At 36.7% G+C, this 13324-nt stretch overlaps 1 protein-coding gene across 1 annotated transcript in view; it reads right to left on the reverse strand.

Annotated features, from left to right (window-relative positions):
• The window catches only part of NIPBL (NIPBL cohesin loading factor), a 113442-nt gene that overhangs the window by 19547 nt on the left and 80571 nt on the right, over positions 1-13324 (reverse strand). The window contains exons 32-33 of the mRNA XM_068990355.1: positions 3628-3736; positions 1980-2116 (exon numbers count right to left, since the gene is read on the reverse strand). Of these exons, the coding sequence (XP_068846456.1) occupies positions 1980-2116; positions 3628-3736 (246 nt within the window). The remainder of the gene's footprint in view (positions 1-1979; positions 2117-3627; positions 3737-13324) is intronic.

Raw genomic sequence — 13324 nt, forward strand, 5'->3', positions numbered from 1 at the left:
AGGTCCACAGTTCAAAGGTAAAATAAGCAAAGGATAAGAACAGTCAAATTAAAGAAAATCAAGTTCAACTGGTTAATGTCATAAAAAAGATGCTAAACCTTCTTGGAAATGAAGGAAGGGAAGCTGAAGCAACAAACAACTACATTCTTTTACATCTGTTAGCCTGGCAAAGAGTACAAAAATGACACAGAGCATCATTCACTGGTTTCCAAAGTGGCTATGAAACATGTCCACCAGCAATTTGACAAGAGCTATTCAGAAACAAAATCAAAACTGCAAAAACATTCCTTCAATCTGGGAAGTCAATTCCTCAGACTATGCCAAAGAAAAAGAAGCATGAATATTTAAAAGTATATGAATAGGAACGATTATTAAGGAATTGGTTGTAGTAGCTATCAACAGGAAACAATGTAAATAAAAAATAAATACTCGCCTAGATGGAAAAATGGTTAAAGAAATCATAAGATGTCCATAAGATGAATAATACACAGCTATTCAAAAGGATGAATATACATCAGTTGTTTTGAGATTAGGAAAAATGCCTGACAGATACATATATAACATGAAGTGATTTTTAAAAAATCTGGTTAACCATGTGTATATTGTGTGTCTGCAATTATAGAAACAGGGATAAAACGTGCAAGGTCACTCCAGATTGCTTATCCTGAAACGAGGGTAGGATATTAAAAACCAAAAAAAAAAAAACCCAAAACCATTTAAAAAGGTGTCAATCCTATATATGAAATAGCCTTATTTATATAAAACTTTATATTAGTGTGTGTATGCATAACAAATTATACAAAATGTTTTCAAGTAACCTTGTTTTAAAAAATATCCATTGAAACGGATAATCAAGGCTCAATTGTTGTTTAAATTCTACAAGTAAACAGACATGGTATTGAATTCTAGCTTTGGGACTCATTAGCTATGACACTGGGCAAATTCTTTATGTTCTCTAAGCTTTTGTTTCCTTATCTGTAAAACCAGGATAATAATGGTACTAACTTCATAATGTAAATGAGATGCTGCATGCAAAATTTTTTAGTGTTTGGCACTGTGCTCAATAACTATTAACTATTGTTATTAGTCACAGATTACATATTAATCAGTTTATATCTGGATCTAACACAAGCCCTAAAGACAGAAATATATGTTGACTTAAATGTTGTTTCAGAAGTATTATATATTATTTTTTAATGTATTTATCTTCTGATACTTTTCTCTGGTTTTAAAATTCCTCAGGACATCCTGAAGTTTTTCACCTAGAATTTATTCATTTAGATCATCAAAAAAACTGACCATAGCAGCAAAACAAATTTAGTAAACAGTTAAAATTAGCTTCTTAGGAAGCTCGGAACATAGGAAGTAAAGAACTAATTACATTCATAGATTTTTAAGAGTAGTTTAAAATTTACTGTTGTAATAAGCCATTGAATTTACCATACTGTCATATAAACTGCTGGATTATCTGACCTAAGCAGTATTTAATCTTCACATTTGATTTTAGGAGAACATGTGTAATATTAACTTAAAAACCTAACATCTCTGATGATCCTTTATTTTTCATATTCAGTATATAAATACATTATATAAATAAAATACATCAAAAATAACAAATGAAAAGCAAAACCAGAATCCAAACGACAGTAAATTTCTCAGTGACAAGAACTTTGCTCACTCACTGTTTAAGTCCTAACAATAGTTACATTTATTAAGCACTACTGAGAGTTTAGCTTGAGGAGCTGAGAGAGATGAAACCTGAAATTTATTTATAATACATCAGAAAAATGATGCTTGTAGATAACTTGCTACAAATATTAGAACCTATATTTGAGTACATAACCCAGTTGATCTTTCAGTGAAAATGACTGCCATCTGTCAGTGAAAAGGTGGATGACACAATGCGAACTCTAAATTTAAAATAGTTACTACATGGTTTAGATAAGAGAGAAAAACAGGACAGACAGCTCTATACTTACACTACATTTAGTGGTAAGATATGGCTGCATAGTCATGGCATGTTTAACCATGAGCTGGGGTCTTATTTTGCTGAATAAGAACAAAGTGGTTATGCAAGCTACCAATCTTCCAGAATTCACACCTTTATTGTCAGAGTCTGGAAAAACAAACAGAAAATAAGACACTAAAATATGACAAGGCAGTGGAAATGATACAGAGTATTATTCAAATTACTCAGTACTATCCTCTGAATAGATTTAGTACATGCCTCAATACAACAGATTAGCATTCCTTATGATACTAGACTTCTTGCCTTTCTATATTATATAAAATTACATGTATAAAGGATAAAGGGCAAAAAAGCTGCACTATGGAAGGCAAGTTTCACATCAAGGGGAGGAGGACTGAAGTAAAAAAAGTAGAATGAAAGTTGGGAAGTTTAGAGATGGAATTCTGAGAATAAACATGGTGTTGGTTAGTATCTTAAAATGCATGGAAATGAGAATGGGAAAGAAATTAGCAAAGGAGGACAAAAACAATTTAGCTGAGGTGATACTGTGTTTAAGGGTACTGGGGAAAAAAGATGCTGCTGTGGTAAAATGTCAGAAGACAAGAATGATACCTAAGTGGACCAGTGCTGTATTAAGACAAGTAAACTCTGTTCAGGTAAGAGAAAAGTGTAGCTAGTTAGGAGATTCAATGTTTCTTGGTTCTTGGGAGTGTTGCTAGTTAGGAGATACAAAGTGTCTTAGTTCTTGGGCATTTTAGAGGACATTAGCAATTTTTTAACATTAAGTGACAACAGTATCACCTTTAAAATCTAGGAAAGGGAAAAACTGGGAAACAGAACAGGAGATACAAAGAAAAAGAAGTAAACATGGAAAATGAGAAAAAAAAAAAGACTGCATTAAAATATAAAGACTATCAACAATTTTTACCTTAAATGGTACCTCTGTAAGAGGTAAATGGCCCCCAATTCTGAAAATTGACTGAGGCTGACTATTGTTCCTGATTAATATATATTAGGGGATGGGAAGTAATGTTAGTCTTGTGTGCTTTTAAGCAACAGATAACAATTATGACTTTTATGATTTTATAATCATTTATATTTTCATTAATAACTTCAATTTTGTGACTGAGTGATAGATAATATATATTATTAAATATTTAAGGAATCTGTCAATTTAAAAATTACTAACACCTTTCTAGGTCAAGATTAGGCACATTTTATATAATTATAAATGGTATTAGGAAGGTACTATAAATCATTTAAAAACATTTTTATAATAATTAACTTCATTTTGATAGAAATTTTTATATAATTTGAAAGATACTGAACAGTTTTTGGATAAGCACATTTACCTACATACATTAGTCCCTGGACTTACTTTAATTCTTGCTCATTATGACATCTAAAATTATGTTCTATTGAAAGATATGTGAAAGAGATGAGTCCCATGCTTCTATTACATTGCTGTAAATAATACCAGTCAACTATAATGTAACAATAACCTGGGATTCAACATAATAAAAAACAGAGTTCATTTAAAAGTGAAGTAGTTAATTATTAGGCTAAGCAGAGTGAGAGGCAAAAATAAGAAATGTGCACAAAGTATTTTAAAATATCTTATAAAATCAACTTAATGACCAATATATAAAATGTCTTACCAGCTAGAGATTCCTCATATTTAAGAATGTGCTCAACTAGGTTATCAACAAGTTGAGTACAAGCTTTCTTCACAGGTTTATATGAGGAATCCTCTTCAGACTTCAACAACTATAAGTGTATATATATGAAAAAAAAAAATCCCAGTATAATTCATTAGACAATAATAATATAAATGCATCAAAATGTGTCCATAAGTAATAAGATTTTCAATTGGTTATTAACAATTTAATACTGAAAGTGCAAATTCATAAATAAAAATATATAACAAATATTTTAAAATATAACCAGTAATTAAAGATATTTCCAAACAATTTTAGTATGAAGTTATTTAAATTGCTATGTATAGAACCTAAGGCAGAATATGAGAGAAATAAGAACACTGACCTTCCCTTAAGAGTACCCCTCAATGCTAGTTGAGTGATTTTAAAGAATTAGAATTCCATCTCTCATCATTTCAAGTTCTTTGATTTCTCAAAAAAAGTTTATTATGGATTAATGACATTTTAAAAATAGCTGTAACTACATCTGACTTGCGTCTTAAAATGTGCAATTATAAAACACAAGGCTGGATTTCTTCCCTGTGTTATCTTTTACCAACTTATTAATAAACAATGATAGAGATGTGCTACAAATAATGATATGAGAAAAGAGATCAGTCTAATTATAACTGTAAAATAAATACAATCTTTCATAATCAGAGGTCAATGGTAACATCATCTAAGATACATCGGTTTTGTTAATAAAGAATAGCTAATACAATTCTTGGGTTATTAAGTTAAAAATGTGTAATTTCTGTCAAGGGTTCCAGCGCTGTACAATTTTAACTTTCTGTAATGATGGATATGTTTTATATCTGTGCTATACAATATTGCTGCCACAAGTGACATGCAGCTACTAAACACTTGAAACGTAGCTAGTATAACTGAGGAATTAAAAATAAATAAAAATTCAAATAAAATGAAAAATCACACGTGGCTAGTATAGGACAGAGAAGACTTAAACTTTTACTACAAGATGTGTGGATGATTACAACTGATAGCAATCAGAATAACGTATCACACACATTTCCCCTACTCCTTCCAATTTAAAGAAATAAATCAAGGTAGCTTCAATTTACCCAGTTTCAGCTCTAAACAGCAAGTTCTCCATGTCCTGCCTTGTAACTCAACCTTAAGCAGCTATTAATATTATATGCTACCTTGGTCTTTTTGGGGAAGGGGTAGAAAACAGGTTCTTTACCCTTTTTTTTGCTTTTTGCTCTTCAAGACATCAAGTACACATAAAAGTATTAATCATAAATTTTGTGTTATGACACACTGCCAATACTGGTTAATGACCTTATCTTTGAATATAAATATAATGATGCACTATGAACCTAACTTAAGAGTATCTCCAATAACTTATATTTCCCAATGTGCTCCTTCCTTTATCCCATCTTCCTGTTTCACTTTCAAAGGACCACTTATCAGAACTTTTCCCATTTCTTCACTTAAAAAAAAAAAACAAAAACCTAAGTTAAATACTGTTTCTAGTTTTGCTGGATTTTCAATTTTCTTAAAAGGTATCATGCTGGATGCAGTCTTCTGGGATTTGCCTTTTCCATTTAATATGTCACTAATGTAATCCAGGTTGTTGCATCAAACTGTTACTTTACTCATTTTTGCTACTATAAAATAGGCCATTGTGTCTGTACTGCAATTCATTCATCCATTCTTCTGAAGACAGGTTAATTATAACTTTAGTGGCATAATGAGCATTTTTATTTGTCTCTTGGTACACATATGTAAGATTTTCTTGGGTATGTACCTTGGCATGGAATTACTGGGTCATGGGTAATATGAATGTTCTACTCTGTGAAATAATGCTAAGTTTAAAAATAGCCTTGATTTGCATTTCCCATATCATGAATGAAGCTGAATAACTTGTCACATTTCTTTTTTTGTTTATGAAATGTCCATTCATTACATTCTCCTGTTTTCCTATTGAGACTCTTGCCTTATATTGGTTTGTAGGAAAGGAGCTCATTATATTTTCTAACAATGCTTCTTTGTCAGTTATATTATGTATCAAATATCTGTCCCACTCTGTGTTTTTTCTGGATTCACAAATGTTCTTCATTTTAAGGCAGTGAAATTTATCAATCTTTTCAGGTTACTGGTTTTCTGTGACTCAAGAAATTCTTCCTTAAGAAAAGTCAAAAATATATTAATACATATACTGTCTTCTGGGGCTTCCCAGGTGGTGCTAGAGGTAAAGAACCGGCCTGCCGATGTAGGAGACACAAGAGACGCAGGTCGAACCCTGAGTAGGGAAGATACCCTGGTGGAGGGCATAGCAACCTACTCCAGTATTCTTGCCTGGAGAATCCCATGGACAAAGTAGCCTGGCAGGCTACAGTCCAAAGGGTTGCACAGAGTTGGACACGACTGAAGTGACTTAGCACACACATACATACTATCTTCTAAAAGTTTAAAGATTTCCTTTAATCTATTTGTGTGTGTGTGTGTGTGTGTGTGTGTGTGCGCGCGCGCGTGCGCACGCATGCTCAGTCATGCCCGACTCTTCACTGAGTTGAAGAATTTAAAAAAAACAACAAAAAAACAAAACCTTATAGGTAGCCACTTATTCCAGTCCCATTTATTGAAAAGTTCAAGCTATCTGAATTACTCAAATCTTTAATAAGTCCTGGTACCTGTTAAGACACATTAGTGCTCCTGCATTTTCAGAAGTGACGATTATTTTCAACTCTACTTTTCCATGTATGGTTTAAGAACACCTTGACATGCTTGATAAATATTTTCTATTCTTGATTTTGATGAGATCTCTTAACATCTTCCCATTTTGCATGATTTTTATTTTAGGTTTTATAGTTTATCAGATTTTACTTCAGTTTACTAGATGTTATCATTCAAGGGTATTAAATTTTATCAACAATTTCTTTTGTATCCTCTGATATGATTACTTATTTTTTGTTTAATGTTAAATCATACACACGTGATGTTAAATCAGCCCCACAATATGCATGCACAGATGTACATATATATGTATGCATATATAATATATATAGTATAAACATATACACATCTCTGTCCAATTTTTTGATGGGTAAGTAAGCTGTAGACATCAATATACTCTCTATCTTTTCCTTTAGAGACAAAATTTACATAAAATGATATGGACAAATCTACAGTTGCCCAGTTTTGTTAAGTACATTCCCCTTTATAACTCAAACACTCTACCAAGATAGAGGACAAACTTTTTCCATCTTTAAAACTTACATTAGAATCATCTGAAGACTGCTAAACTATAGAATGGTGGGCCCCAACTTCAGAGTTACTGATTAATTAAATCTGGACAAAAGTCTTAAAATTTTACTTCTAACAAGTCACAGATAATCTTGTTAACTTTTAAAACCACTGATATAGATTATTACCATCACCTTTGAAAATCCCCTCATGTTCCTTTCCATTTGATCCATGGCTCCCTGCAACCACTCTTCTGATTTTTTTCCATATAGATTAGTATAGCCTCTCCTAGAATTTCATATAAATAGAATCATAACATGTACTCTTCTGTATTCTAAGACTCTTGTCACTTTGTGTAATGCTTTTATTATTTACCTATGTTGCTGTTAAGTATCAATAGTTTGTTCCTTTTGACATGCTGTACTATTTAGCTCTATAGATACATCAGGTTTTCTTTAGCCATTTACTGGTTGATGGAGACAAAGACACTATTTGACTGTAAACTCAGGCACAAGAAATCAAGCTGCACCTTCAACCCTTTGCTTAGACATCTCCTCAGCTAAACATCCAGTTTCATCACTTGAAGTCTTCCCTTCACCAAACACTAGAAAAGGAACACAATTTAGCCAAGTGCTTCACCAAATTACAAGGACAGACTGTTCTCTGTTGTCCAACAGCATGTTCTTCATTTGCATCTGAGACCACATCACAATAGCCTTTAACCATCCATATTTTTACCAAAATTTTGTACATGATTATATACATCCTGAGAAATGTGTATGCAGGTCAAGGAGCAACAGTTAGAACCGGACATGGAACAATGGACTGGTTCCAAATTAGCAAAGGAGTAGTATGTCGAGGCTGTACATTGTCACTCTGCTTATTTAACTTACATGCAGAGTACATCACGCGAAATGCCAGGTTGGATGAAGCACAAGCTGCAATCAAGATTGCTGGGAGAAGTATCAATAACCTCAGATATGCAGATGATACCACCCTTATGGCAGAAAGCAAAAAGCAATTAGAGTCTCTTGATGAAGGTGAAAGAGGAGAGTGAAAAAGCTGGCTTAAAACTCTCAAAAAACTAAGATCATGGAATTTGATCCCATCAATTCACGGCGAATAGGTAGGGAAACAAAGTAAACAGTGACAGACTTTATTTTCTTGGTTTCCTATGGTGACTGCAGCCATGAAATTAAAAGATCCTTGCTCCTTGGAAGAAAAGCTATGACAACCCTAGACAGAGTATTAAAAAGCAGAGACATCACTTTTCCAATAAGCAGCCTGCGGTGACCTCTAAAAATGGTGCGCTATTCACTCGACCCAGAAAACCCCACAAAATCGTGTAAATCAAGAGGTTCAAATCTTCATGTTCACTTTAAGAACATTCGTGAAAAGTGCCCAGGCCATAAAGGGTATGCATATCCGAAAAGCCTGCAAGTATCTGAAGGATGTCACTTTAAAGAAGCAATGTGTGCCATTCCATTGTTACAATGGTGGAGTTGGTAGGTGTGCACAGGCCAAACAGTGGGGCTGGATGCAGGATCAGTGGCCCAAAAAGGGTGCTGAATTTTTACTGCACATGCTCAAAAATGCAGAGAGTAATGCTGAACTTAAGGGCTTAGATGTAGAATCTCTGGTCACTGAGCACATCCAGGTGAACAAAGCCCACAAGATGCAGCTCAGGACTTACAGAGCTCATCATCGGATCAACCCCTACCTGAGCTCTCCCTGCCACATTGAGATGATCCTTACTGAAAAAGAACAGATTGTTCCTAAACCAGAAGAGGAGGTTGCACAGAAGAAAAAGATATCCCGGAAGAAAGTGAAGAAACAAAAACTTAAGGCCCAGGAATAAAGGCCGCAAAAAATACATGCAAATAACAGTAAAGGAAAGAAAAAGGCAGAGACATCACTTTGCCAATGAAGTTCCATCTAGTCAAAGCTATGGTTTTTCCAGTAGTCATGTATGGATGTGAGAGTTGGACCATAAAGAAGGCTCAGCATCAAAGAATTGATGCTTTTGAACCGTGATGCTGGAGAAGACTCTTGAGAGTCCCCTTGGACTGCAAGGAGATCAAACCAGTCAATCCTAAAATAAATCATTAGAAGGACTGATGCTGAAGCTCCAATACTTTGGCTACCTGATGCAAAGAGCCGACTCATTAGAAAAGACCCTGAATTATTAGCATAAGCTTAACCAGGTCAGGACTCCAACTGCAGCTCCTGTACCAGATAAGATGTCAGTGCTTCAACAAATTAACATCCTCTGGAACCTGGTGTACAGCTAATGATCTGTAAGATACCTTTTTTCCTCATCCTTGTTAAAGGCCCACCAGAAGCAGTCTGCTTTTAACTGGCAGGGCCAGAAATGTATTGCACTGTCTCAGGGGTATCTTAACTGCCCAGTCTTACATTATAATTTAGTTTGTATGATGATGACTATCTTTCACTTTAACATGACATCCCACTGGCCCATTACATTGATGACATTATGCCAACTGCACATAATAAGCAAAAAGGAACAAGTACACTGGACTTATTCGTAGAATGTGCGTGTCAAAGGGTGGGGAATACATCCAACAGAAATTTAGGGGTCTTCTACTTCAAAGAAATTCCTGGGGGCTTAGTGGTGTGGGACATGGTGTGATGTCCACTGTAAGTAAAGAATAAGATGTTGCATTTGGTCCTTTCTATAACCAAAAAAGAACTCAATGCCTTAGTGAGTTTCTGAATTTTGTGAGGCTTATTCCTCATTTGGGTATATTATTCTGGCCCATTTACCGAGTGACCTGAGAAGCTGCCAGTGCTGAATGGGGCACAGAACAGAAGGCAGCTCTGGAAAGGCAGGTCCGGGCTGCTGTGCAAGCCGCTTTGCCACTCATGTCCCAGACCAGCAGCACTGAGGTGTCAGTGGCAGATATGGCTGCTGACTAGAGCCTCTGCCAAGCCTCTATAAGTGAACTGCAGTATAGGTCCTCAGGATTTTGGAACAAAGCCCTGCCACCCTCTGGGATAACCACTCTCTTTTTGAGAAATAGCTCTTGGCACACTACTTGGCCTTAGTAGATACTGAATGCCTACCCATGGGCCACCAAAATCATCATGCATTCTGAGCTATCCATCATAAACCGGGAGACTGCCTCACCAAGCCACAAAGTTGGGTGTGCAAAGCAGCATTCTATCATCAAAGGGAAGTGGTGTACACAATTAGGTCAGAGCAGGCTGAAGGGCACAAGGTAATTACATGAAAAAGTGGCCAAAATGCCTATGGTTCCCATTCTGCTACACTGCCTTCTCTCAGCCTGCACCTCTGGCCTCAGTTGACCACAGGGAGTATCCCTGGTTTACAGATGGGTCTACACAACATGCAGGGATCACCCCAAAGTGGACAGTTGCAGCAATACAGCCCCTTTCTGGGACATCCCTGAAGGACAGTGGTGAAGAAAAATTCCCCCATTGGGCAGAACTTCAAGATGTGCATCTTGTTCACTTTGCTTGGAAAGACAAATGATCAAAGTTGGTGACAAGGGAATCTGAAAAAGAGGCATCTCTGAATGGTAAGATATTTATATTCCACATGAATGTTCACCGAAGGGTGGCCTCAGCAGATAAGAGTCTTAAAAATCACGTGGATAGGATGACTTGCTCTGCAGATACCTTCTCCAAGGGTAACAGCCTCTTTTCGCAGCCACTCCTGTCCTCACCCAATGGGCTCATGAACAAACTATGTGTGGTAGCAGAGATGGAAGTCATGCTTAAGCTCAGCAACACGGACTTCTACTCACCAAGGCCACACTATCTATGGTCCACTCTGCCAGCAGTAGAGACCAACACTGAGTTTCTGATATGGAACAACTCCCTGGGATTACCAGCCAGCTACCTGGTGGCAGGTTGATTACAATTAGGCTGCCTCATCATGGAAGGGGCAGCATTTTGTTCATACTGAAACAGGCACTCTTGATATATTTTTGCCTTTTCTGTATCAATACTTTACCAAAACTACCACCTATGGACTTACAGGATACTTTATCTACCATAATATTTGTTGTTCAGGCTCTAAGTCATGTCTGACTCTTTGCAACTCCATAACTGCAGCACTCTAGGCTTCTCTGTCCATCACTACCTCCCTGACTTGCTCAAACTCATGTCCATTGAGTCAGTGATGCCATCCAACCATCTCATCCTCTGTCATCCCCTTCTCCTCTTGCCATAACTCCACACAAACCTGCTTTGGTTAAGAAAAGCACTTCAGCGCAAAAGAAGTACAGCAGTGAGCCCATGCTCATATTCCATGTTTCCCACCATTCTGAAACAGCTGACTTGACAGAAGGTGGATACGGCCTTTTACAAATTCAGTTACAACATCAGATAGGGGGCAATATCTTGCTGTGGCTGGGGCAAGATTCTCCAGCAGGCTCCTATGCTCTGAATCAGCATCCAATACATGGTGCTGTTTTGTCTATAGCCAGGATTCATGGTCCAGGAATCAAGAGGTGGAAATTTGAAAGGCATCACTCACTCAAATTTGCTAATCAACCATTTGCTATATGAGTGATTAGCAAAATTTCTGCTTCCATTCCAGTGACTTTATGCTCTGCTGGCCTGGAGAGAGGCTCCAGAGAGAGGAATTTTTGTACCAGAAGACATAATAAGAATCCCACTGAACTGAAAGACTGTCAGTCAACTACTATGCACTCTTTATGCCTCTGAATCAACAAGTAAAGAAAGGAGCTGGGCTTTCCAGGTGGTAAAGAATTGTCTGCCAACGCAAGAGAGCTATGAGACACGGGTTTGATCCCTGGGTCGGGAAGATTCCCTGGAGGAGGGCATGGCAACCACTTCAATATTCTTGCTAGAGAATCCCCTGGAGAGAGGAGCCTGGTGGGCTACAGTCCAAAAGGTCACAGAATTGGAAACAACTGAACATGCACACACCAAAAAGAAACTAGTGTAATATTCCACGACGGAGGTACATAAGAGTATGTTTGGAATGCAAGAGATCCCTTGGGCCATCTCTTAGTAATAAATACCAGCTATGACCACATTATCAGTTATAGATACAAGGACTTTGTCATGAGTATTTCCTGCTTATTTTGTCATAAATACATGTGTGTGTTATATGTATGGAAGTTGGGGAGAGGGCCAGGAAGAGAGAGACTGAGGGAGGGAAAGTGAGAAAATGTCTTTCTTCCCTCCCACCTCCTATTTCCTTACCACAGAACATAAAGTATATTGATTTTATACCAAAGTATTTAAATGTTATTATAAACTGACATGGTAGTAATTAAATTACGGGATGCCAGGGAGAAGAGTAAACATTACTCAAGGACTTCTTCTGGGAAAGCGGTTAGTGAATTTTTGGTTGTATGCAGGATAGCTGTATCATGTTAGATAGAATCATGACTTTGTTATTGTCTTTATTTGGAGATTTAGTATGGTATAAAGAGATGTATCAATATATGGGTTCCAAGTTAACAAAGGGTAGAGCTGTGATGATTAATTTTAAGTATTAACTTGGTTGGGCCAAAGGATGCCCAGTTATCTGGTTAAACATTATTACTGGATGTGTTGGTGAGTGAGGGTAGTTCTAAATGAGATTAGCACTTGAACTGGTGGACTCAGCATAGCAGACTGCCCTCTCCAATGTGGGTGGGCCTGAAAAGAACACAAGGTAGAGGAAGGAAGAATCCACCCATTCTCTGATCACCTAAGCTGGGACACTGGTCTTCCTTCACATTTGAACTGGGATTTATACTATCTGCTTCTGTGGTCCAGGCCTCAGGACACAGAACAAACTACACACTAGGGGCTTTTCTGGGTCTCCAGTTTGCCGACAGATTGCGGGATTTAAGAGGCTCTATAGTCACATGAGGGGCTTCCCTAGTGGCTCAGCGGTAAAGAATCCGCCTGCATGGAGGAGACATGGCTTCAGTCGCTGCACTGGAAGATTCCTTGGGAAAGAAATGGCAGTCCACTCCAGTATTCTTCCCTGGGATGGGAGGCTACAATCCATGGTTGCACAAGAGTCAGGACTGACTTAGTGACTAAATGACAACAACAATCACACAAGACAGTTCTTACAATAAATCATTTCTCTGTCTCTCTTTTTCAGTATTTAGTTGGTTCTGTTTCTATGAAGAATATAATATTCTAGAAGAGATGACTGATATGTATCCTTTCTGAGTAAATCCCTGGCCCCCTGAAATTACTCTTCTAAATTTTTTCAATACAGATTAGTTTTGCCTCTCCTTAAACTTCATATAAATGGTATCAGAATATGTACTCTCCTGTGTAAGGCTTCCCTCATTCTGCAGAGTGTTTTAATAAATGTCTATACTGTTGTATGTATTACCAGTCTGCGCTTCTATGATGTGGAGCACTATCAAATTATATGAATATTGATGTAGTCATTTTTCTATTCATTCACTGATTGATTGCAATAAGAGTA

This window comes from Capricornis sumatraensis, chromosome 18 (assembly GCF_032405125.1).
Source record: "Capricornis sumatraensis isolate serow.1 chromosome 18, serow.2, whole genome shotgun sequence".
Lineage (NCBI taxonomy): Eukaryota > Metazoa > Chordata > Mammalia > Artiodactyla > Bovidae > Capricornis > Capricornis sumatraensis.